General features: G+C 48.4%; 2 protein-coding genes and 1 pseudogene across 2 annotated transcripts; all 3 read left to right on the top strand.

Annotated features, from left to right (window-relative positions):
* Positions 1-2,024: 2,024 nt before the first annotated feature.
* On the top strand, positions 2,025-6,149 carry LOC137911798 (zinc finger protein 383-like; annotated as a pseudogene).
* A 277-nt stretch (positions 6,150-6,426) lies between these two features.
* Positions 6,427-17,084, top strand: c23h19orf44 (chromosome 23 C19orf44 homolog). Its single transcript, XM_068756181.1, has 10 exons — positions 6,427-6,670; positions 9,585-9,695; positions 9,845-9,954; positions 11,389-11,869; positions 14,749-15,022; positions 15,314-15,393; positions 15,611-16,088; positions 16,169-16,258; positions 16,526-16,692; positions 16,794-17,084. The coding sequence occupies exons 1-10, from the start codon at positions 6,557-6,559 to the stop codon at positions 16,866-16,868; spliced, it is 1,980 nt and encodes a 659-aa protein (XP_068612282.1). The 5' UTR covers positions 6,427-6,556; the 3' UTR covers positions 16,869-17,084.
* Positions 17,085-17,419: 335 nt separating this feature from the next.
* Positions 17,420-23,050, top strand: uhmk1 (U2AF homology motif (UHM) kinase 1). The gene is made up of 10 exons (XM_068755886.1): positions 17,420-17,921; positions 19,084-19,191; positions 19,370-19,374; positions 21,460-21,639; positions 21,723-21,920; positions 22,086-22,180; positions 22,254-22,330; positions 22,408-22,506; positions 22,594-22,682; positions 22,904-23,050. The coding sequence occupies exons 1-10, from the start codon at positions 17,594-17,596 to the stop codon at positions 23,048-23,050; spliced, it is 1,326 nt and encodes a 441-aa protein (XP_068611987.1). The 5' UTR covers positions 17,420-17,593.
* Positions 23,051-25,604: the final 2,554 nt, after the last annotated feature.

Genomic DNA, 25,604 nt, shown 5'->3' with positions numbered 1-25,604 from the left:
TCTTTAATCGTCATCAATCAAACAAGCATACTAGTGCGCGTTTTCAAAAATAGAGCCGGAGCAAAACAGAGTCATTAATCAAACCCATCAAAGTCCTCATCCTCCGTTTCTGTAGTGAACAGCTGCGCTAGATCTCCGTCAAACATGCCGGGCTCCCTTTCTTCACTGTCAGAGTCTCTCTCCGTGCCGTGCGGCGCCTCGGAAATGAAGCGAACAACAATGCTAGCAGACAGTTAGCCGAAGCAGCTACAATCCAGTCAAACTGTGGCGCTGCGCTGCCTTCCACTCTGAGTGGAACTGTGTTCTCCTTCTGTCCCCAGCGCTCCCACGCAGCTCGCAGTTTAACGTTGAACGGTTGGAGTTCTTTGGTTAATCCACCGGGGATGATGATGATAAGATAGCTTGCTAGTTAGCCCGTTAGCGCGTTAGCTAGCTTCACTCCGGTTTAGACCGTATCGGTGAGATCGCCGCGCACGGAGTTGCCGATCGCAGGAGCCGAGTTGCTGCAGGTCGTCTTCTTGCTTCCTCCTCTTCCTCCATGGATTCATTAATGCTGGATTCTCTCTCCGCTGCTCTATTCCCGTGTTCTGCTGCGGGACCGGCAGCCTCGGCAGCCACTTCCGTCAACACGCCATAATAGTTTACTATGGTGAAGCGCATCGGCACGTATCACTCCGCGAGGCGCCTGACTGAGTCCGCCTTACAACAACAAATAGGCCGCGCGGACCAATGGACGCGCGGCACATTTTGAAAAAAATCTAAGACTTTTAGGCGCGTCCTATGGGTGTGAAAATACGGTAACCCAATCGACTTGAAGTTTTTACACAAGCAAGGTTTTGTCCGTGGCTCGGTCCTCCCCGAGAATGGCATTGATCCGGATCTGGATCCAGATTCTAGAATTATTTTTACATCTGCAATTGTGCCTCTGCTGTAAACTGCCACTTTAAGAGGGAGGGACACGAATGGCATGATGGGAAAAAGAGTCCAGAAGGAGTCTTGTAGTACGTTCCGGAGCAGCAAGCTAGAGCAGGTTTGGCCCCTCTGATCCGGAAGCCCTGTTTACTGTCTCACAAGATCCAATAGTCTTTTGGAGGCGGGGTCTGCAATCTCTGATTGTCTTTCTAGTTTGATCTGTCGTGTTATACGACGCAAGGATTCATGCGACACATTGTAGAGCAACTCTACTCCGTTTATTTCCGTCCTCGTACTTCACGAACCACATCTCAACTTCCGTTCCGGCACATCCGGTTAACCTTTTACAATAAAACAACAGTAACTCAAACAGGTTACACCACATTATCGGTGCGCGCGCGCCATATGCAATCATCAAAAGAGCCACATATGGCTGGAGAGCCATAGGTTCCCGACCCCTGGTGTAGACAGTGTATCCCAATATCTGCAATGAATTCTGGTACTGTGCAAAAATACTAGTGATAAGATTATCTGATTGGAAATCAAGCCCGATCACGAGCTTGCGGACTCTATCGGTGAAAACGGTTGTGTCTACGTTTGTATTGTCACAGCATCGTCATCCTCCTTTTGTTGTCCCTCCAGATCGGCCACAGCCTCGTGTCTGTAAGACGGAGTCCAGCATGGACCAAGAGGACCCAGAGCTTCTCCACCTGAAAGAGCAACCGGAGGAACTCCACATCAGTCAGGAGGGAGAGCCGCTTGGACTGAAGCAGGAGACCGATGTCGTCAGGTTGACTCCTACTCATGAGGAAGATGACCAGCGTGACGGTCAGGCTCTCTCCGTGAAAGCTGAAGATGGTGCAGCTCCGACAGAGTCTGTTGTCAGCATGCCGGTTATAAGCTCTGTGGTAGGAGCAGCAGACGTTGACCTGCTGATCTCTAACAGCTCTCACCTGTCTGTCAGCCATGAGGAGACGGGTGAGACAAGCAGAAACGATGTTAGGATTGAGCCCCAGTTCCAAACCCAGAGAACAAATAACACCAGTGAGAAGCCACATGCTGGCTCAGTATGTAACAAGCGTTACACAACATGTGGGAGCTTGAAAATCCACATGAGAGTCCACACAGAAGGGAAGCCTTACGTTTGTGAAATGTGTGGAAAAGCTTTTACAGGAAATTTTAATTTGAAAACACACATGAGAGTCCACACAGGAGAGAAGCCTTACGTTTGCAAAACATGCGGAAGAGCTTTTCCAGTAAAGGACTCTTTGGAAAAACACATAAGAAGCCACACAGGAGAGAAACCTAACGTTTGTGCAACATGCGGAAAAGCTTATGCAGAACGTTCGAAATTGAAATTTCACATGAGAAGCCACACAGGAGAGAAACCTTACATTTGTAAAACATGCGGAAAAGCTTATATACGAAAGGACTCTTTGAGAAATCACAAGAGAATCCACACATGAGAGAAACCTTACGTTTGTAAAACATGTGGAAAAGCTTTTGAAGAAAATTCCAATTTGAGAAAACACGAGAATCCACACAGGAGAGAAACCTTACATTTGTAAAACATGTGGAAATGCTTTTGTAGAAAATTCAAATTTAAGAAAACACATGAAAGTCCACACAGGAGAGAAACCTTACATTTGTAAAACATGTGGAAAAGCTTTTGTGGAAAATTCCAATTTGAGAAAACACATGAGAATCCACACATGAGAGAAACCTTACGTTTGTGAAACATGTGGAAAAGCTGTTCAACAAAATATCCAGCTGGCATTTCACACGAGAATCCACAGGGCCGGAAGTCCTTGCGTTTGTGAAATGTGTGAAAAACATTTCAGGTGAACTAAAGTTTTGAAACGTTCAAAACGCATCAAGCAGGTTTTTGTTCTGGAGACAAAGTTGTTGGAAATTGAGTTTTGTCTTTCGGAGCCTGCTGTGTCGTTTGTCAATAAATAAAGTTGATGTTCATGATTTATTCATGACCTATTTAGAATAAAGATACTAAAAATCATTCTGACTTGACTGGAGTCATTGTTCTTTCACTACCACCTCTGTTTTTGGCTCCATCTTCGCCACCACCACATCATCGTCATCATCAGATACAGATGGTCCTCACTAGCGACGACTCAGTTACATTAGTCACACCTTGTGTTTTAATCCAAGTTTATTTTTGGAGATGATCCATCTTCCCTTCAGAATACTTTCATGTTCTTCTCACCTTCAAATTCACAGGAGAGAAAACACCAGATTAGGAATATATTTTATTATTATTATTGCCTCATAATTTGTATTATTATTTCATGGTGAGGCGGGGGGGAGGGGCTGTACTTGTTGCTTGACTGTACTTGTACTGTAATACATTCTATTGTTTGATTGTACTTGTACTGTAATACATACTATTGTTTCCTGTACTTGTACTGTAATACATGCTACTGTTTGACTGTACTTGTACTGTAATACATGCTACTGTTTGACTGTACTTGTACTGTAATACATGCTACTGTTTGACTGTCCTTGTACTGTAATACATGCTACTGTTTGACTGTCCTTGTACTGCTCTAACATTCTATCTAATAAATATATTCATCATCATCAGGTGAGACCTTTGAACTTTCCCGCCTAGTTTTCAGGCTCAGATACATTTAATCCATTTGTTTTGTTTTCTGCTTCATATTTGCTTCTCCAGTTGGACTCCTGAATTCAGTAACGCCTTTTAAAACGAGTGGAAAACGACAAGCTGACAGTTTCAGCTGAAGCCTTGGCTTCATTGCCTTGAGAATCCTACTTGGTGGGTTTCCCCTTCTTTTATTTACAGCGTGTTGTCCCGATGCTTTTATTTCCTGACTTCGCTGAGTGGCGTGACGTCACATGGCTGCTCGTTGGCGCATGCGTAAAGATCAGTTTGCTTCTTGGTAGAGTTGAAGAGAGAACACGCGATAGCATCTGCCCTTCATTAATAGAGACAGGTAGGCTACACACCTCACATGGTGGGAGAATTATAGTTTAGCTTGTCGATGCTACATTTAACTTTAGGAAGCCGGAGGAGGAACAGATCAGCTCGTTCATTTAGTCCACGGGAGGCGGAACAAGGTTACAAATCGCTCGGCGTGGACGAAGGCGGGTACAATACAATTGATTCAACAAAAAACCAACGGCCTCAACTGAGCTGATGGACAATAATCTCGCAAACAAGGCAGGGCCTGCTAACGACTATCTCCGTTTCTGTCCCCCTGAAAGGTGTATTTTTAGGGCCGTTTTGAAGGAGGCCAAAGAGGTGCATGTTTTGAGGGCAGGAGTCAAACAGTTCCACCCTTGGGGGGCAGTATTGTAGAAAGATGATTTACCCATGTTAGACCTATAGGAGGGGGTAATCAGGTTGTTGTTTGAGCTCCCTCTAGTGTTGTGGCTGTGGGTGTCACTAAATCTGTGGAGGTGTTTATTCAGGTATGCAGGGATTGAGGGGACTGAGGGCAGATCTGCATTGACTATTTTAAATGCCAATCCCATTTTGAGTTGTTTAACCCTGTCTTCTACCCTGAGCCATTTTAGGCTAGCAAAATGTCCAGGAAGAAGGTGGGTCATGGGCCCCAGATTGAGGAGTAGCCGAATCAGTTTGTTTTGGGAGGTTTGGAGCCTGGTTTTCAGGGACACTTTGATGTTTGAATACCAGGAGGTGCTAGCATAGTCAAAAAGGGGCTGAACGAGGGCTCCAGCAAGCGTCCGGAGACAAAAGCAGACATTCTGCCCAAAAATCTTGTTCTCTGATTGATTTTTTTGATCACCTTAGTTGCCATACTATCGCCAGACAGGTATTTGTCAAGAACACTGCCCAAATAGGTAATCTCTCCTTTGCTCGAGATTACTGTATTATCGACTGTGACCTTGAAATCATCAACATTTATCTCACTTAGAGAGTGTTTAGACCCAAAAAGAATAGATTCTGTTTTACCAAGATGTAGTGACAGTTTGTTATCCGTAAGCCAAGTACGGATTCTGGTGACCTCAGAGCTGAGAGCTTCCTCAACCTGCACTTTGTCCTCTCCCGAAATCAGGAGTGCTGAGTCATCAGCAAACAGGAACAATTTGCAGTTACAGGCAGCACTCATGTCGTTAATGTATAGGAGGAACAGTAACGGTCCTAGAATGCTGCCTTGAGGAACCCCACAGCTCACCGGGAGGGACGAGGACAAGGTTCCGTTTATGTTTATCCACCCCCACTCAGTCAGGCTGGTTGGACGTCACCACTTTGTGCGGTTACAACAGGAACCAGACTGAGAGAACACATTTCCCCTGTTCTGGCGTCTCTGCATTGGCTTCCTGTTAGGGAACGGATTGAATATAAAATCCTTCTACTCACTTTTAAAGCCCTCACTGGCCAGGCCCCTCCTTACCTTACAGAGATGATTATCCCGTATTGCCCCACTAGAACCCTGCGGTCCCAAAATGCTGGCCTGCTCTTGGTTCCAAAAATTTCCAAGAGCAGACAGTCCCTCTCTCTCTTTCAGGTCCTTCTGTCCGTGGTGCGGCAGAACCTGGACCTGTGTCCCTCAACACTGATGTCCTTATCGCTAGCATTAGCATTTATAGCTTTATATCGCTAGCATTAGCATCTATAGCTTTATACAGCAGCTCTTCCGTCAGTATCTTGTTCAGCAGCCTAGATGTTACACAATGTATTTCTCTCTCTCTCTCTCTCTCACTCTCTCAACCCAACCGGTCCAGACAGATGGCCGTCCATTAATTATATTAATTAACATTTAAAGAAAACTACAAATATGTCCGATCTGATACATGACCTTATGTTGTGCTGCCTGCAACATTCTCCAGTGTGACCAGTTTGGTGGTGGGTCAGCGATGGCCTGGGGAGGCATATCCTTGAAGAGCTGCACAGAGGTACCTTCACTGCTGGTTGGTACCAGCAGGAGATCCTTGGACCATATGCTGGTGCAGTGGGTCCTGGAGTCCTGCTGGTGCAGTGGGTCCTGGAGTCCTGCTGGTGCAGCGGGTCCTGGAGTCCTGCTGGTGCAGCGGGTCCTGGAGTCCTGCTGGTGCAGCGGGTCCTGGAGTCCTGCTGGTGCAGCGGGTCCTGGAGTCCTGCTGGTGCAGTGGGTTCTGGAGTCCTGCTGGAGCAGTGGGTCCTCGGTGCTATGGACTGGTCCACCGGTTCCCCAGACCTGAATCCAACGCAGCTGAGTGATGCCCTGATCCAGGTCTGGGAGGAGTTTGGGTTCTGAAAACGACTATAAATTTATGATTTTAATTTTCTTTGATTGATTATGCAACTAATAAAGATTTTTAACTGGAATATTTAATTCATTTAGATCTATAACGTGTGATTTAGGTTCTCCCTTTATTCTTTTTTTTTTTTAGCAGGGTGGTGTGTGTTTTGTCTTAGTCCTGTTGTTCCTCTCTTGTACAGTAGATGGCAGTGTAGACACGCATATCTTGACTTTTCTTCTTCGTGGCTTTTGAGCCACGAAGAAGAAAAGAATCGTTCTTCCGTGGAAATAAGCGACGCCGGGAGGGCTCGTTCAGTCACCAGGGCGCCGCTAAGCGGCCCGAACGCGGGTTAGCTGTAACTTAACTACTTAGTTACAGTTAGCTGTAGCTAGTTACTGTGTAGCTAGTCCTTACTTTAAAGATGTGGAAACGAGGCGGTCGAAGCGTCGCTCTGGACCGGGCTCAGGCGCTGCTGTCCGGCAGCAGGAGCAGCAGAGACCCGGAGTCCGGTCAGGGGCCCGGAGCGGAAACACAGGTACACGGGTACACGGAGAAAACACGGGTACACGGGGAAAACACGGGTACACGGAGACAACACGGGTACACGGAGACAACACGGGTACACGGGGAAAACACGGGTACACGGGGAAACACGGGTACACGGAGAAAACACGGGTACACGGGGAAAACACGGGTACACGGGTACACGGAGACATCGCGGGTACACGGGGAAAACACGGGTACACGGGGAAAACACGGGTACACGGAGACAACACGGGTACACGGAGACATCACGGGTACACGGAGAAAACACGGGTACACGGGGAAAACACGGGTACACGGAGAAACACGGGTACACGGAGAAAACACGGGGAAAACACGGGTACACGGGGGAAACACGGGGAAACACGGGGAAAACACGGGTACACGGAGACAAAAAGGGGTACACGGAGAATACACGGGGAAAACACGGGTACACGGGGAAAACACGGAGAAAACACGGGTACACGGAGACATCACGGGTACACGGCGAAAACACGGGTACACGGAGAATACACGGGTACACGGGGAAAACACGGGTACACGGAGAAAACACGGGTACATGGAGAAAACCCGGGTACACGGAGACATCACGGGTACACGGCGAAAACACGGGTACACGGGGAAAACACAGGTACACGGGGAAAGCACGGGTACACGGAGACATCACGGGTACACGGAGAATACACGGGGAAAACACGGGTACAAGGAGAAAACACGGGTACACGGGGAAAACATGGGTACACGGGGAGTACACGGGGAAAACACGGGTACGCGGGGACAACACGGGTACACGACGACTACACGAAGAGGAAGAGGAAGCCGAGGCATCAACGGACATTAATGATCATGATCCCAACTAAAACTCCACCAATGATTGGTTCCAGAACAAGCCCTGGACGACCCGCCTTCACAGCCGCGTGGCTTTGATCTCATCCCTGATGGGAGCGTGGCCTAAAGGGTCTCCACGAAGTATTACAGATACTAGATACTAGGGTTGAGTAGTAATCTATTAGTCAACAACAACAAAGCTTTTGTTACGTCCGTCGTGTTTACGTCCGTCGTATTTACGTCCGTCGTGTTTACGTCCGTCGTGTTTGCGTCCGTCGTGTTTACGTCCGTCGTGTTTACGTCCGTCGTATTTACGTCCGTCGTGTTTACGTCCGTCGTGTTTGGGTCCGTCGTGTTTACGTCCATCGTATTTACGTCCGTCGTGTTTACGTTTGTCGTGTTTACGTCCGTCGTATTTACGTCCGTCGTGTTTACGTCCGTCGTGTTTACGTCCGTCGTGTTTACGTCCGTCGTGTTTACGTCCGTCGTGTTTACGTCCGTCGTGTTTACGTCCGTCGTGTTTACGTCCGTCGTGTTTGTGTCCGTCGTATTTACGTCCGTTGTGTTTGCGTCCGTCGTGTTTGCGTCCGTCGTGTTTTACGTCCGTCGTGTTTACGTCCGTCGTGTTTACGTCCGTCGTGTTTACGTCCGTCGTGTTTACGTCCGTCGTGTTTGCGTCCGTCGTGTTTTACGTCCGTCGTGTTTTACGTCCGTCGTGTTTTACGTCCGTCGTGTTTACGTCCGTCGTGTTTACGTCCGTCGTGTTTGCGTCCGTCGTGTTTGGGTCCGTCGTGTTTACGTCCGTCGTATTTACGTCCGTCGTGTTTACGTTTGTCGTGTTTACGTCCGTCGTATTTACGTCCGTCGTGTTTACGTCCGTCGTGATTACGTCCGTCGTGTTTACGTCCGTCGTGTTTACGTCCGTCGTGTTTGTGTCCGTCGTGTTTGCGTCCGTCGTGTTTGCGTCCGTCGTGTTTTACGTCCGTCGTGTTTACGTCCGTCGTGTTTACGTCCGTCGTGTTTACGTCCGTCGTGTTTACGTCCGTCGTGTTTACGTCCGTCGTGTTTTACGTCCGTCGTGTTTGCGTCCGTCGTGTTTTACGTCCGTCGTGTTTTACGTCCGTCGTGTTTGCGTCCGTCGTGTTTTACGTCCGTCGTGTTTTACGTCCGTCGTGTTTTACGTCCGTCGTGTTTACGTCCGTCGTGTTTACGTCCGTCGTGTTTGCGTCCGTCGTGTTTGCGTCCGTCGTGTTTACGTCCGTCGTGTTTTACGTCCGTCGTATTTTACGTCCGTCGTGTTTGCGCCCGTCGTGTTTGTGTCCGTCGTGTTTACGTCCGTCGTATTTACGTCCGTCGTGTTTACGTCCGTCGTGTTTACGTCCGTCGTGTTTACGTCCGTCGTGTTTGCGTCCGTCGTGTTTGCGTCCGTCGTATTTACGTCCGTCGTGTTTGCGTCCGTCGTGTTTTACGTCCGTCGTGTTTGCGTCCGTCGTGTTTTACGTCCGTCGTGTTTACGTCCGTCGTGTTTACGTCCGTCGTGTTTACGTCCGTCGTGTTTGCGTCCGTCGTGTTTACGTCCGTCGTGTTTACGTCCGTCGTGTTTACGTCCGTCGTGTTTACGTCCGTCGTGTTTACGTCCGTTGTATTTTACGTCCGTCGTGTTTACGTCCGTCGTGTTTACGTCCGTCGTGTTTGCGTCCGTCGTGTTTTACGTCCGTCGTGTTTACGTCCGTCGTGTTTTACGTCCGTCGTATTTTACGTCCGTCGTGTTTACGTCCGTCGTGTTTTACGTCCGTCGTATTTTACGTCCGTCGTGTTTACGTCCGTCGTGTTTACGTCCGTCGTATTTTACGTCCGTCGTGTTTACGTCCGTCGTGTTTTACGTCCGTCGTGTTTACGTCCGTCGTGTTTGCGTCCGTCGTATTTACGTCCGTCGTGTTTTACGTCCGTCGTGTTTACGTCCGTCGTGTTTACGTCCGTCGTGTTTTACGTCCGTCGTGTTTACGTCCGTCGTGTTTACGTCCGTCGTGTTTACGAGCTGTTGCTGCTGAATAATTTTGTTTTCTCTTTTTCTTCAGGGCTTTGCTTTCCCAAACGCAAACGTCACGTTCTCCGATGTGAGCGACTCGTCGTTGTCCAGCTCCACTGCTGGGGGGGGCCAGAGGAGGGGGGGGGTGGGTTCTACCAAGGTGAGCACCTTGACGTGATTCAGTATCAGTACATAAACGGTGAATGTACTTCACCTCCTCCTATGATGCTGTCTGAGCCCCCCCCCCCGGTTTGTACTTCACCTCCTCCTATGATGCTGTCTGAGCCCCCCCGTGTGTTCCCACCTCAGAGCCCCCCCCGTTCAGTCGGAAGCAGGTTCTTGAAGAAGACGCCGTCTGCAGCTGACAGACACCCGACACCCATCAGCAACAATCAGACGCAGCAGGTGCTCCAAGCCAGGTGTGCTTCTGTGGGTGTGGCCTACCTTACAGTCGACCCTTAACGTGTTACCATGGCGACCCAGAGGCTCCAAATGAAGCTCTGTATTTATGGAAGACATTTATTGGCCTGGTAGGATCATCTCTGATGATGATTTCATTACGTGTGACTGTTGAATGTAAAATGAAAGATTCTTAAATTGACTTTCAAAGGAATTTGCGTTCTAAGTTTTAAATCAACAGTAGCTGTGCTTTGAACATATATACATTAAACGTTATTAAACAAAAGAAACACAGCAAAACATCATCTTATTCAGGAGAGTCTTAACAGACACCAGCACCAACGTTTCCATGGATACGATTGATATCTGACCGAGCTGCACCTGTTTCAGGACCCATCAAGTCGGGACATGAACTTAAGCATCAGGTTCCTCAAGAGGGCCTGTAGAGAGCTCAGTCCTGGGTCACAAAAGAGCTTTCTAGCACCGCTGCTCCTGGGCTTCCTCAGCACTATCCTCAGGCAGTCATTATATGCTCCCTGGAGTTTTTGCAGGGTCCCCTTCTCGTAGCGGTCCCATCATGGGGCCGCGTACAGAGGCGTGCAGGAAGCCCGAAACAAGCTCACTTTCACATCCTCAGAACAATAAAGGAATTTACGGACTAGCATGTTCGCTTGTTTGCTTGGACATACAACATCCGTCTCTGCCTACACGTCGGCATCGTCCTCCATCTTGTCTGTTATGATGTGCCCAAGGTATTTCACACAGGTAGATACACAGAGGGATTGCCCCGACAGGTAAAACATGGGAAAGTGCAGCTAACCTGCTTCCGACGGTTGTTGCTGCTCTTGTCTCATAATATCACAACAGAAACCAAATCATTCATTTGGGAAACTTATTATTTAAACACATTCATTTAAAAATAAAGACGCTCTAGTAGCTTTCAGTTCTACATGACATTTGATTTTTAAAAATCAATCATTGACTTCAGTGTGCATACATTTTTATGTGAAATATTTAATAAAGTTTATCAGGTTTTTACCCTCAAACAGAAATTCTGACTACGTTGGTACTTGTACTTCATGTACTTGCACTTCATTCATGTTCTTTGAAGTCTGCATTGATAAAATGCTGAAATGTAAAGTTCAATGATCCTGTAAGTCCTTCAACGCACACCTTGCTGATTCGGTTGTGGTTTTGTGAATCACGGGTGAACCAGGATTTCCTTCTCTAGATTGTGGCTACTGTGGCACTCTTTAAACAGTAATGCATCATTTGTGGGTCAAAGTTATAAAGAGTTAGTAAAGTTAGCAGACTGTATGAAACCTTATGCAGTAACCTGGTTTTATCGCACCCTAGTTCTGAGTACGTGACAGAATCAAATGTTATACTGAGTTTAAGACTGAATAGTTTCCCCTAAAGTACTTGTCTTAACTTTGCGTACCCCTTCTCTTCAGAAGTGTTCCATCCACGCTGGGCTCCCAGACGGCTGCTTTGAGTAGATTGTCCCGACTTCAGAGCCGCTTCTGCAGCCGCATGCAGGCCGGACCGGAGCCAAAACCCACCGAGGATCTGGACTCAGACATGGAAGTGTCACTGGCAGCAGCTGCTCCGTCCCCAGAGGCCTCTGTTGAAGAGTCCAGCAGTCACCGGAGCTCAAAGGGGAGACGTTTCCTCAAGAAGAACACATCTGCGGTTGTGAGCAACACGAACGCCGCTTCAGGTCGGGCTCCACAAGCTGCAGATATCGGTGTCAAGTCCAGGTCCAGAGCTGGTGCTGTAGTTCCTGTAGTTGTGGAGACAAAGAGAGCAATGAGTGGCGTGAGACTGGAAAGCGATGAAGAGGATATGAGGAAACTGCTTGGAGACTCGTGGGATTCAGCTGACAACCACCTCGTACTACCTGGGAACCCCTCATCGATGCGGACATCTGAAAAGGTACCGTTCATCCAAACAACCGGGGTTGAGCACTTTACGGAGGCAAGTAAAAACTTCCCTGTAACAGGCAGAAACCTTGAATAGAACCTAAGACTCGTAGTGGGCGGCCATCTGTCTGGACCGGCTGGGTTGAGAGGGAGAGAGAGACAAGGACAGGTAGGAGGTCACAACCAACGGGAAAGGTTTAGCGCGGCTAGCATGATCAAAGGTCAGGGTGTGCGGTACACCACCAACAGAAAAGTGTCTTTTTAGCTTTTGATTACAGTCCAGTTCAGAGCTTTATTGTCCCTCAAGGGGACATTTGGCAGCAGCTGAAGACATGTCACGGAGGAGATCTCGGTCAAACCATCCTGAGTACGAGTGTACTAGTACTGAGTACTGTATTGACGTCCATGCCACTCAAAAATGTCGGTGGCAGCCGTAGACCATGGCGGAGTCGGGACAGGATGTGGTTTTAGCCGTTCCTTTGGTTACAAACTGCACGGGACGGGAGCTCTTTCACCAAGTCCTTGTTCATGTTGGGCCAGAACTCTGTGCTTCTGGCTCTGCATGTTGTCGCCTCGGTGCCGGAGTGACCTCTGCGTGGTTTGGATGTACTCTTTTTGCAATGCGTTTGGAATGACTGGTCCGTGTGCTTTAACAACTATGCCGCCCTCCACGACCAACTTATCTCTGGGGGGACGTGTGGCCGGGCAGGGGGCGGTGCCTGGCGTTGAGATAAAGCTTACAGACATGACATCGGGCCCGTTGTGAGCGCTGGTTGGAGCTTGTGACACGGTGCACGGTGCGTGAGCTCACCCTTCTCCTAGATCACAGTGATGTCAAAGGGTTGTACGCGTAGTAGCATCCTCTGCAAATGAGTTAGCCTCTGAAGGCGCTTTAGCAGTGCTAAACAAAGCCCAGCAGCTAATCCGCTAACAGTGAATATGATAAGCAGCTGTCAAGTGCATGTGGGAATTAAACCGAAAGAAGCAGCACACAAGCAGACGGTAAAACAGGCAAACAGGAAGTGACACAAACGCTCGCCGGGGTACGTACGGACATCGATCCAAGTACAGTCAAACAGTAGCATGTATTACAGTACAAGTACAGTCAAACAGTAGCATGTATCACAGTAAAAGTACAGTCACACAGTAGCATGTATTACAGTACAAGTACAGTCAAACAGTAGCATGTATTACAGTACAAGTACAGTCAAACAGTAGCATGTATTACAGTACAAGTACAGTCAAACAGTAGCATGTATCACAGTAAAAGTACAGTCACACAGTAGCATGTATTACAGTACAAGTACAGTCAAACTGTAGCATGTATTACAGTACAAGTACAGTCAAACAGTAGCATGTATTACAGTACAAGTACAGTCAAACAGTAGCATGTATTACAGTAAAAGTACAGTCACACAGTAGCATGTATTACAGTACAAGTACAGTCACACAGTAGCATGTATTACAGTACAAGTACAGTCACACAGTAGCATGTATTACAGTACAAGTACAGTCAAACAGTAGCATGTATTACAGTACAAGTACAGTCACACAGTAGCATGTATTACAGTACAAGTACAGTCACACAGTAGCATGTATTACAGTACAAGTACGGTCAAACAGTAGCATGTGTTACAGTACAAGTACAGTCACACAGTAGCATGTATTACAGTACAAGTACGGTCAAACAGTAGCATGTATTACAGTACAAGTACAGTCACACAGTAGCATGTATTACAGTAAAAGTACAGTCACACAGTAGCATGTATTACAGTACAAGTACAGTCAAACAGTAGCATGTATTACAGTACAAGTACAGTCACACAGTAGCATGTATTACAGTACAAGTACAGTCACACAGTAGCATGTATTACAGTACAAGTACAGTCACACAGTAGCATGTATTACAGTACAAGTACGGTCAAACAGTAGCATGTGTTACAGTACAAGTACAGTCACACAGTAGCATGTATTACAGTACAAGTACGGTCAAACAGTAGCATGTATTACAGTACAAGTACAGTCACACAGTAGCATGTATTACAGTAAAAGTACAGTCACACAGTAGCATGTATTACAGTACAAGTACAGTCAAACAGTAGCATGTATTACAGTACAAGTACGGTCAAACAGTAGCATGTGTTACAGTACAAGTACAGTCACACAGTAGCATGTATTACAGTACAAGTACGGTCAAACAGTAGCATGTATTACAGTACAAGTACAGTCACACAGTAGCATGTGTTACAGTACAAGTACAGTCACACAGTAGCATGTATTACAGTACAAGTACGGTCAAACAGTAGCATGTATTACAGTACAAGTACAGTCACACAGTAGCATGTATTACAGTAAAAGTACAGTCAAACAGTAGCATGTATTACAGTACAAGTACAGTCACACATCCTGTCTAAGAGGAGCATTTCTAAAAAGCCCTTGCGGTCTTGTTTCCGTTGAAAGTCCTTCGTATATAAATCATCGACATTTAACAATACAAATAAAACTAATATTAAATTACTTAATTGATGCAGAATAACAATAAATTAAAAAGACACATAATATGTACAACGTAGGTGGACAAAGGGGGGGGGGGGGGTTGATCCAGAGAGAGTCGTGATGACTATCTCCCCCTAAAGGTGTATTTTTAGGCCGTTTTGAAGGAGGTCATCACGCAGGAATGGAAAAAACACTCGATGCTTTTTTTACACTAAGAAATAAATGATTTGATGTCGGCCACTGGCCCAAACTAGGAGTTCACTGAGTTCATCGTAGCGTTTCATCAGGTTCATATCTCACCGTGACCGGACCCAGCAGTGGTCAAACCCGAGCTCGGGCCAGCTCAGAGGATGGGGGTGTATTTCAGCGTGTAACAAAGCCCGGTTCTCTCTCCAGATGTTCGGTGGGGGCAGCCAGAGGGCCGACTCCTCGCCTCCTCCTCGCCGCAGTCCCCCGTTTCGATTCGTCGGTGAGGCTCAGCCCCACTTTAACCCCTCCGTGCCCCCCCCATCCCGCTCTTCTCGCCGTGCCTCCTCATCTCCCCCGGGGACACGGGACTCCCTCTCCTCCGTGGGGGCTCACAGTGAGGCGCTCTCTCTGGACGAGCTCTTTCCGGTCGGACCTGGTTCTGACGGGCCCGCCGGTCTGACGGCTGCAGTTTCTCCTGAGGGTGAGAGAATCAGCCTGAAACACGGCGTTTACTGGATCTCATCTCATTCTGAGTGCGGAAATGAGTGTTAATAAATCTACCCCCCCCCCCCCCCTCCCTTCAATGGAGGAGACTAAACTGATCGATCCGTCTGCCTCTGATAAACAAATCTAGACTTCTGAGTGGAGACGTTTTACTCTCCGTTAGATATTACGTACTTTAATAGCAGCATGCTAAATAACCTGTCGGTTGTTCTGTGGATCTGAACTGCTGCCTCTCACCAGTGATTCATGATCAGCTCTGATCTTGCAGACTCTGACCTAAGAGTGATGACCTTAGACGACCTTGCTCCTGATGACCCTGGAGGCAGCGAGGAGGCACCAGGACAGCAGGTGAGTCTGTTGTGTTCACCTGGAGGAAGCTCATGTTCACACAGTGGAGAGTGACATCACTGTTTTATTGAGACGTGACACAAATACAAATACTGCAGTGAATATCTGCTCCAAGATCTGCCACAGTCCCCGACGTTTAAAGGGAAGTAAAAGCTTTACGTTCTTTGTGTTCTCATTGGGCCTCTCTTTTTACTGGGGATCTTTGAATCCACTGAAGGTCACGTGGAGGAACCGTCCTGCATCCCAGAACAGGCAGCAACTACCGAGAATGGAGGAGGAGGAGGAGGAGGAGGAGGAGGAGGAGGACAGGGGGGAGGACAGGGGGGAGGACAGCGGGGTGGACTACCAAAGTGACTTTGAGAGTGAGAGCAGGACAGAACCAGATAACAGTGCCAGCCTGGTCTCGGAACATTTTCAACTTGATGAAGATGAAGACGAAGACGAGGTCAGAGAGGAGGCATCGGGTGTGTCCGATGTGAGGACCGATGAAGACCTCTCAAGCCACGCCTGCCCCTCCCCGACCTCCGATCACAGTCGAACATTCAGCGGGAGCAGACGCGTCGGCTCCGGGGCCGCCGAAGACTCCGAGTCGAGGTCACGTAGCGGCCGGACGTTTTCCTGCCGGGCAAGAAGGGCTTTCAAAGAGGCGGCGGTGCAGACGGAGGCGGAGCCGGCGGTTCGTGCACGGCCCGCTGGTTAGTCTTCCACCCACGGCGGTTATTGTTTCTGGAGCCGGTACAGCTGCTCAGGATTTCTGTTTCTCGTGATTCTGTAGATCGGGCCACGTCCGGCCCCGCAGTGGACGCCGCCTCCGTGGCCCCCCACCCAGCGGTTCTGCATAGTCTCGGCGCCGAAACGGTGGAAGGTAAGACAGGACAGCACAGAAAATTAGGACGCGCCATGCGCCCCCAGAGCCTGGGGCCGCATGGCGACTCATGAAGTTCACAAACTGCACATTCGAGCCTGCAAATCTGAGACAGTTGACAAAATCGATGGAGTTCAAATTCAGAAAATGACTCTGAATTGGGTATCAGGAGGTCCGATCCTGAAAAAAGCGTCTTGTCTAGTCATCGTTGAAGACGAGAGGCTTCCAGCCCTTTCCCGACCGGAGCGTCTCTTCTCTGCCCTTCAGCCCTCAGCACCTTCCATCCAGCTGTCATTGCTGTCTGCGACTTGTTGCTCCAGCACCTCGCCGTGATCAGGCGGTCCATCGACAGCAGCCGACGCCTCCACGCCAGCCTGGTGCAGAGCCTGGAGCCGCCAGACTACAGATACAGCACTCTGGAAGACGGCGAGAAGGTAGCGCAGTCAAAGACACGGATAGTTGCAGGAACGCGTAGCAGAGGCGGTTTTCTGAAGCAGGTTGATAATCCACGCATCCGTTTCTCTGTTTTCAACAGCGCATTCACAGACTGATGGCGAAGGAGGCCCTGCAGGGGGCGCTGCAGGAGAAAAGAGACTCCCGTCATGTCTGACCACTGCTCCTGAATATGCTGAATGTGCAGCCAAATCTCTCCTTTCAAAAGACATTTTATTTAGAAAATTGATCCAGAAAGTCTGGATCAACATTTTAATCAACTTTGACAGGAGGTGAATAAAGAATAAAATAAAATCTGCCACACATTACCGCTTCATTTATGCAACTGCCCTCTCTGTAGTTTGTTTTCTTTTCAAATGTATTAAAATGAGAATCATCCATCCATCCATTCATTCATTCATTCATCCATCCATTCATTCATTCATTCATTCATTCGTCCACTCATCCATTCATTCATTCATTCATCCATTCATTCAATCATTCATTCATCCATCCATCCATCCTTTTTCATCCGCTTATCCGGGGCCGGGTCGCGGGGGCAGCAGCCCAAGCTGCTACTCCTGTAGTAATACTCCTGTAGTGGCACTCCTCACCGACAGGGGCGCAATAGACTCAGAATGCAACTCAGATGTTCAGCGATGAAAACAGGCGGAAGTAAAGACGCGTAATAAACAAACTCAAGCAGACCTTTGCCGCCGTTTGGAGTTCTGCTCTGTAATGGAGGTCGTCGTGGGCGTGGTTTGTGCCTGCGCTCATCCTATTGGACCCTTTTAGTCGTTTCGAGCAGCTGAATTGAACGTCTGGATCGATCCAGCAGGAGTTCGTGTCCGGGTGTCGCTTCCGGTGTCTCTGGCTCGTCTGCTAGCTGCCCCCCCCCGCCCAATGGCTCACTGCGGCACGTCACAGCCCAGCGCGGCCGCCGAGACACCGCGAGCAGACGGCACGATGCCCCCGCAGGTCCGTGGAGCCCCGGCACCGGCACCGGCACCGGCACCGGTACCGGCCCCGGTGCTGTTTGAGATCTTCGGCCAGCCGTGGAGCGTCGAGTCGCGGCTCGGCCAGGGCGTCTCGGCCTCGGTGTTCCGGGTCAGCTCCGGCCGAGCCGCCACCGCAGCGGTCAAGGAGTTCCGGGCGGACCCGCAGGGGGGAGACTACGGCTACCACAAGGAGAGGGCCGTGCTCGAAGACATCCAGGGACATAAGAACATCGGTAATATGACTTTATGCAGGACAAACGGAGAGTGTTACCGGGTCATCGGGACTCCGTCAATTTAACAGGACAAGGTCCTGTCCAGTCCTGTCCTGTCCAGTCCTGTCCTGTCCCTGTCCCCGCTTTGTGTCAGGGACAGGGACGTGTCCTGTCCTGTCCTGTCCTGTCCTGTCCTGTCCTGTCCCTGACACCGTTTAGTGACAGAATATTCTGTTGGAGCTTCATCAGAATTGACATTCTTCATTATAATTTTTTACAACGATCAATCAGCGAAACAGAAATGGGCGTTGTGCAGAATCATCGTAGAGCTATCTGCTATCAAAGGACCCATCTGCTATCAAAGGACCTGTCTGCTATCAAAGGACCGAGGATTTCTGACGGGGAACAAACGAACTGTCATTAAGAAATAAATGGTGTCTCAGAGTGGCGCAGTGGACCTCGTAGCAAGGAGGTCACGGGTTCGAATCCGACTTGTGAGGAGTTTGCATGTTCTCCCCGTGTCTGTGTGGGTTCTCCCCGTGTCTGTGTGGGTTCTCCCGTGTCTGTGTGGGTTCTCCCGTGTCTGCGTGGGTTCTCCCGTGTCTGCGTGGGTTCTCCCGTGTCTGCGTGGGTTCTCCCGTGTCTGCGTGGGTTCTCCCGTGTCTGCGTGGGTTCTCCCCGTGTCTGTGTGGGTTCTCCCGTGTCTGCGTGGGTTCTCCCGTGTCTGCGTGGGTTCTCCCGTGTCTGCGTGGGTTCTCCCGTGTCTGCGTGGGTTCTCCCCGTGTCTGCGTGGGTTCTCCCCGTGTCTGCGTGGGTTCTCCCGTGTCTGTGTGGGTTCTCCCCGTGTCTGCGTGGGTTCTCCCCGTGTCTGCGTGGGTTCTCCCGTGTCTGTGTGGGTTCTCCCCGTGTCTGCGTGGGTTCTCCCCGTGTCTGCGTGGGTTCTCCCGTGTCTGCGTGGGTTCTCCCGTGTCTGTGTGTCTCTGTGTTGCCCTGCGATGAACTGGCGGCTTGTCCAGGGTGTAGCTCCGCCTCTTGCCCATTGGCTGCTGGGATTGGCTCCAGCTTGGCCCGCGACCCGATGACGGACAAAGCGGTTGGAGAATGAATGGATGAATGGTTTTGTCTCGTAGGAAGGTTGTGTGTACTTTCTTCTGAAGTAATTGGGTATTTGTTGTTCCCTCAGTGACGCTGTACGGCGTGTTCACCAGCCACAGCTGCGTGGGCGTCGCCACTCGCTGTCTTCTGCTGGAGCTCTTGGACGCCAGCGTGTCGGACCTTCTGGTGAGGGGCGGCGGCGGCGGCGGCGGCGGCGGCGGCGCGCAGTAAGTCCGGAGACGTCCTCATCTCACCACGAACACAGTCCAGGCCTCGACGTCGATCTGCTGTAATCTGTCATTAAAAAGTATTTTCCCAAGAGTTTTACTGATGGATATTTTTGACTGAAGATAGAAGAACAAGATTATAACAAGACAACGTCTCCCGTTAAATTAGTTATTTATTTCAGGCAACCCGCGCCACATTTAAACAATAAATAATAGTGGGAAGAAGAAAACGTCTTTAATCCCACCCCTATATAAACATAACAAGCTCCACTGTTACAAACTCCAAATTATATCAAACAACAACTATAGACTTTATGATTTTGAAAAATACAACAAAATATCTGATGAAACAGTCGTTAAATTACAAAATAACGCAATTATTGTTACCACAGGTATCAGATGCTTAAACAATCATGCCAACATTAATAATAAACGTATACCAGCAATGGTAATAAACGTACACCAGCAATGGTAATAAACGTACACCAGCAATGGTAATAAACGTATACCAGCAATGGTAATAAACGTACACCAGCAATGGTAATAACCGTACACCAGCAATGGTAATAAACCTATACCAGCAATGGTAATAAACGTACACCAGCAATGGTAATAACCGTACACCAGCAATGGTAATAAACGTACACCAGCAATGGTAATAAACGTACACCAGCAATGGTAATAACCGTATACCAGCAATGGTAATAACCGTACACCAGCAATGGTAATAACCGTACACCAGCAATGGTAATAAACGTATACCAGCAACGGTAATAAACGTACACCAGCAATGGTAATAACCGTACACCAGCAATGGTAATAACCGTACACCAGCAATGGTAATAACCGTACACCAGCAATGGAAATAAACGTACACCAGCAATGGTAATAAACATACACCAGCAATGGTAATAAACGTACACCAGCAATGGTAATAACCGTATACCAGCAATGGTAATAACCGTATACCAGCAATGGTAATAACTGTACACCAGCAATGGTAATAAACATACACCAGCAATGGTAATAACCGTATACCAGCAATGGTAATAACCGTACACCAGCAATGGTAATAACCGTATACCAGCAATGGTAATAACCGTATACCAGCAATGGTAATGGAACAACAAGTACTGATACAAATAACAGACCTCTGTCTGAATATTGTGAGTACTAAACCAGGTGTCTCTATAATAGCTTAAGTATTTAAAGCGACTGATAATGGATGAGCCTTCGTGGACTTTGTTTCTTGTCTGGGATGTTTGTTGCTAACCATTCATGATATTTAATATCTTATACAAGAATCCTGTCCATACAGCAAATTATTACGCTGATCAAATATCGCCTAGCATGAGGGTCAAATACAATGTGTTTTCTTTTATACATCCCTATTTGTCTTGAGTAGGACTGTCGCTATGCACTCATCTCACGATGCGTTACGATACACGATATTCAGCTCTCGATTCGATACGACACGCTTACATCATTTCCTGAGAGATTTTAAAGGGACATCTTGAATTGAAGTAATTGAACTGAAATCATGAATTACACGATAGAACCAACAACCGGTCCAGAACCGGACCTGTAAACAGGCCACGCCTCCACACAGGCCTTCATTGCTAGCGTTCAGTCATGATGCAGCTCTCTGACTTTACAATGAGCCTTTCTTCAGTAAGGATTTACACACATATAATACTACACATTACAGCTCGAACTACTAGCATCGCAGCTAACTCGATTAACAGCTAGCGGACCGTCTCCACTGATCACCGAATGGCTTTTAATGTCAATGTCCCTCGTCAACAGGGGACGCCAAGTCAACGTGGCTCACGCTGTTCACACCGTCCGCCCACCGAGCTGTCAATCAGAGCTAATCGGAGCTAATCAGAGCTAATCAGAGCTAATTGGGCTAAACGGAGCACCGGGGATTTCAATGGGGTTTCCATGTATCGATACTCTCTGGGGAAACGAAATATCTCTATATCCTCCTGAGACCCAGCCAGTTAGCATGTCCTCTGTAGTGGACATTTGTCCATTACAGAGGACATGCTAACCCAAAGCTGGGTCCCAGGGGGATATTTTTTCTACCCCGCCTGTGTTGTTAGTGACACAGTTGGACTAATGAGGTGGCCTCCACAAGTTTAACTGCTAATGCTACACCTCAGATTCAATGTCAGGACAACTTGGGAGGAAACTGAAGTTTTCTCTTTGCATTCTGTTACTGTGTCAGACCCCAGCAGGGACATTCTATGTGGCTTGTCCAGCACTGTGCCAGAGACGTCCTGGAGGCTCTCGCCTTCATTCACAGGGAGGGCTACGTCCATGCTGACCTCAAACCACGCAACGTCCTCTGGAGTGCTGACGACGAGTGCTTCAAGCTCATCGACTTCGGCCTCAGCTTCAGAGAGGGAAACCAGGTGGGTGTTTCTGGGTCTTCACAGCAGGGACAATGAAGGTGTCCAATGTGTCTGCCACTGTCTTCATGCCTCATTCCTTCCAGGATGTGAAGTACATCCAGACAGACGGGTATCGTGCCCCGGAGGCGGAGCTTCAGAACGGCCTCGCTCAGGCTGGAGTTGAGGCGGAGGGGACCCCGGGCTGCACGTCTGCCGTGGACCTGTGGAGCCTCGGTGTCGTCCTGTTGGAGATGTTCTCAGGAGTCAAACTCAAAGACACTGTCCGGTCGCAGAAGTGGAAGGTACAGGTCCACTCCAGAGTAGTACAATATTTGCAGATGTTTCTGGGACGATGAAATACTTCATCCTTGAAATACCAAGGCTGAAGTACTTAAAGGATATTTCAGCAGTTTTGACTCGGTAAGGAAATGTGTGCTGGAAGAGAATGTCCTGTAATCATCTCTAAGGACGATAGTGCTGCCATCGTGGATCACATTTTCACCAGCAACAGTCTGGCGTGCCCCGCCATCCCCGTCTATCACCTCCGAGACCTCATCAAAAGGTCAGAGCTCACGTAGGACTGTGCTCACCTGCCTTGCTATGCCCGTTGAAACATCTTCTGTGTGTGTCTGCAGCATGCTCCTCAAGGAGCCGAAGCAAAGGTGCACGGCTGAAGCTGCCCTGCGGGGCCCTTTCTTCAGCATTCCCTTTGGTACGAGTCGGTGTTTGAGATGAACATTAACACATCGTCCGCATAGTGATGAATCTTTCTGGGTGTGTTTGCATCAGCTCCTCACGTTGAAGACCTGGTTTTACTGCCTTCTCCGGTTCTGCGTCTGCTCAATCTGATTGATGACAACCACCTGCACAATGACGAGGAGTATGAAGGTGCAGCGTCGCGTCTCGCTTTCTCGCCTTCACATTTTGAATGGCTTTGATCAACTGGTTGCTTGCCGGTGTGTATCTTTGTCCCAGACATCCTGGAGGACATGAAAGAGGAGTGCCAGAAGTACGGTTCTGTGGTTTCACTGCTCATTCCCAAGGAGAACCCAGGGAAAGGACAGGTGAGACTGTTGTTCTGAGTCACAGGGAGGTCTCACTGAGGTGGTGAACACTCTTCTTCTGGAGTCTGTTGTGTGTCTGCTTGAGAGGAAACGAGTCTCCATCCCAGCATGCAGCAGTCGTCTTTATTCATCAGTTACAAAGAGACTGATTCAAACAAAGGTCCTGGTTTGATTGAACTCTTCCTCCCCCCTCTCCTGCATTTCCTTTCTGCGTCCAGCAGGTGTTTGTGGAGTACGCCAATTCCAGCGACTCCAAAGAGGCTCAGCGGCTGCTGACGGGCCGAACCTTCGATGGGAAGTTCGTCGTGGCCACGTTCTATCCTCTCAGCGCCTACAAAAGAGGTTACTTATACCGGAGTGTGCAGTGACAAGCTGGCCCCCAGGCTCGGGTTACACCATAGAGGGGGGGTCTCTGTCTCCTTAATGCATCCCTGCAGCTCAGGCATGAGCGGTCGCCCCACATTAGCGGCGGCTCCTCTTCCGGCTTCCATTTCGTTCACAGAAAATGAGATTGTTGCTCTGGGGAGAATCTTCTGACGAGTTAGAAGCCTTCGTCTGATAACTCAGTTTAGCGCTGTGTGGACAATACTTCAAAGGAGTATTTCACTTGATGTGATGACCTCACCTTGTTCGCTAAATCAGGGATGTGCTGCCATCCCATTGGTTTCCTCGATTCTCGATCAAAACCCAAATCATCTGAAGATAACCTGTTGTTACACAACGATAGATGATGATAGTATTATGGTATATATGCTGAACCCTGAATGAGAAACTGCCAGGTGTAGTCTCTTCTGGTTTCACTCGCCCTCGCCGAGGACACCGAGTACACCGAGTACCCCGTCCTGCAGCTTTATGCTTGGTTTCTCTTTAATCAAATACTCAGATATATTTATTGCCAGCTTCCAGTGATGTTTGTCTTTTGATTGCGACATTGAAAGGATACACGAACAACTATTTATTTGGAATTACATTCTGGTTTGCGTGATCAGACAGCGAGAGGACGTGATGAAAACAAATCTGCAGTCTCTCTAAAAAGTGAAGACATAAGATGTAACGCTATGCATATTTCTTTTAATGGCATGTTGGGGAGGACGATGCAAAGGACAGGGTGAAGTGGAGAAGGTCGGGTTGCTGTGGCGACCCCTCGGGACACGCAGAAAGTACAGTAGTAGTAGTACTTTAGTACTTGTGTCGGCCCATCGGGCCCAGTCTGCGGCGCTGCAGCTTTACTCTACCCGAGCGCTCTGTGACAGCGATGCTGCACTTCCACGCATCCGACGCCTCACAGAACAATCACCAAACCGCAAAGTGGGTCGAGAGTAGCCGCTGCAGGTGCAGGTCAAAGGTTCTGGATTTAACTTTGTTATTTTGGGCTCCTGGCGGACAAAGGGAACGTAAAAAACCAGTGAAGTGAGACAGTGAGACATAAATGTAGTGAAAAGGAGGAACAAGCAAATGAATCAGGGAGACGAGGGCCAATGGCTGCTGCTCAAATCAAAGACATGATTATAAAAGAACAAAAGATGCTGCAGGACAGCGTCCCTCATGTCTGTCTTAAACGATGCTGCAGGACAGCGTCCCTCATTTCTGTCTCAAACGGATGCCGCAGGACAGCGTCCCTCATTTCTGTCTCAAACAGATGCTGCAGGACAGCGTCCCTCTTTTCTGTCTCAAACAGATGCTGCAGGACAGCGTCCCTCATTTCTGTCTCAAACAGATGCTGCAGGACAGCGTCCCTCATTTCTGTCTCAAACAGATGCTGCAGGACAGCGTCCCTCTTTTCTGTCTCAAACAGATGCTGCAGGACAGCGTCCCTCATTTCTGTCTCACACAGATGCTGCAGGACAGCGTCCCTCTTTTCTGTCTCAAACAGATGCTGCAGGACAGCGTCCCTCATTTCTGTCTCAAACAGATGCTGCAGGACAGCGTCCCTCATTTCTGTCTCAAACAGATGCTGCAGGACAGCGTCCCTCTTTTCTGTCTCAAACAGATGCTGCAGGACAGCGTCCCTCTTTTCTGTCTCAAACAGATGCTGCAGGACAGCGTCCCTCTTTTCTGTCTCAAACAGATGCTGCAGGACAGCGTCCCTCATTTCTGTCTCAAACAGAAATCATCGTATGAGACCTTTGAACTGGGATGAGTTTCCTCTTGATTGGTGTCGTCCTTCCCTGCCTTCATCCACCAATCAGCAGGCCTCGTCCACGCCCCCTTCGGCTGGAGCCACTCACAGACCGGAGAACACCTTCTGTAATTTGCACAAGTAATTTATACACACAATGAGGACAATGTGGCGTCCGTGACACGATATCTAAACTGCTGGTATTTGGTTAATGATAAATTACCAAATAATGAATAAATAAAGGCAAAATGACAAATCCTACACTTTTGGTATGAGCTAAATGCGAAACCAATATTTACTTATTTCAATGAATGAATTTACCAAATGTCCTGAAAATTAAAGGTAAATGGGAATAAACTTTTTAATATGATGGTATTAGTTAAGGGTATTGTTTAGCACTAAACGATGAAAGAAAAACGAGGCGAGGGTAAACTGCTAGTCTAGTTTGTTCCGGGTCGGGTTCACTCATTTTGGATAGCATAATTACAGAGCGATTCAAAAGACTCATGAGATTCCTGTGAGAAAAGCTAGAAAACGTCTGGAATAAGAAATGATCTGAAGCTTCCATGAGACGGTAAATTCAAATTCTGCAATTCAAAATGTAAAATCCTACCGTATCTGAAGTTGCTATTTTGTTGTAACAAAAATACTACAAAAAAAAGCATTTATTTTCACAAAACAATTGAATCCCAAATGTTCCACTCAACATGTCTGACCGGAAAAGAACTGGTTTGGTATCGTTCGGCCCGACGGCACTTCAGAATGATCAATCTGTGTTGGGTCAGTGCGACGGGCAATGCGAG

The sequence above is a fragment of the Brachionichthys hirsutus genome, chromosome 23, assembly GCF_040956055.1.
Source record: "Brachionichthys hirsutus isolate HB-005 chromosome 23, CSIRO-AGI_Bhir_v1, whole genome shotgun sequence".
Classification (NCBI taxonomy): Eukaryota; Metazoa; Chordata; class Actinopteri; order Lophiiformes; family Brachionichthyidae; genus Brachionichthys; species Brachionichthys hirsutus.
This window is presented reverse-complemented; position numbering and strand designations above follow the sequence as displayed.

Excerpts from the sequence above, each read along its gene's own strand:
- c23h19orf44 (XM_068756181.1), top strand. The coding sequence starts at position 6,557 with ATGTGGAAACGAGGCGGTCGAAGCGTCGCTCTGGACCGGGCTCAGGCG. Across the intron at positions 11,870-14,748 it reads CGATGCGGACATCTGAAAAG|ATGTTCGGTGGGGGCAGCCA; the intron begins GTACCGTTCATC and ends TTCTCTCTCCAG. Across the intron at positions 16,259-16,525 it reads CGGCGCCGAAACGGTGGAAG|CCCTCAGCACCTTCCATCCA; the intron begins GTAAGACAGGAC and ends TCTGCCCTTCAG.
- uhmk1 (XM_068755886.1), top strand. The coding sequence starts at position 17,594 with ATGGCTCACTGCGGCACGTCACAGCCCAGCGCGGCCGCCGAGACACCG. Across the intron at positions 17,922-19,083 it reads CCAGGGACATAAGAACATCG|TGACGCTGTACGGCGTGTTC; the intron begins GTAATATGACTT and ends TTGTTCCCTCAG. Across the intron at positions 22,683-22,903 it reads AGAACCCAGGGAAAGGACAG|GTGTTTGTGGAGTACGCCAA; the intron begins GTGAGACTGTTG and ends TGCGTCCAGCAG.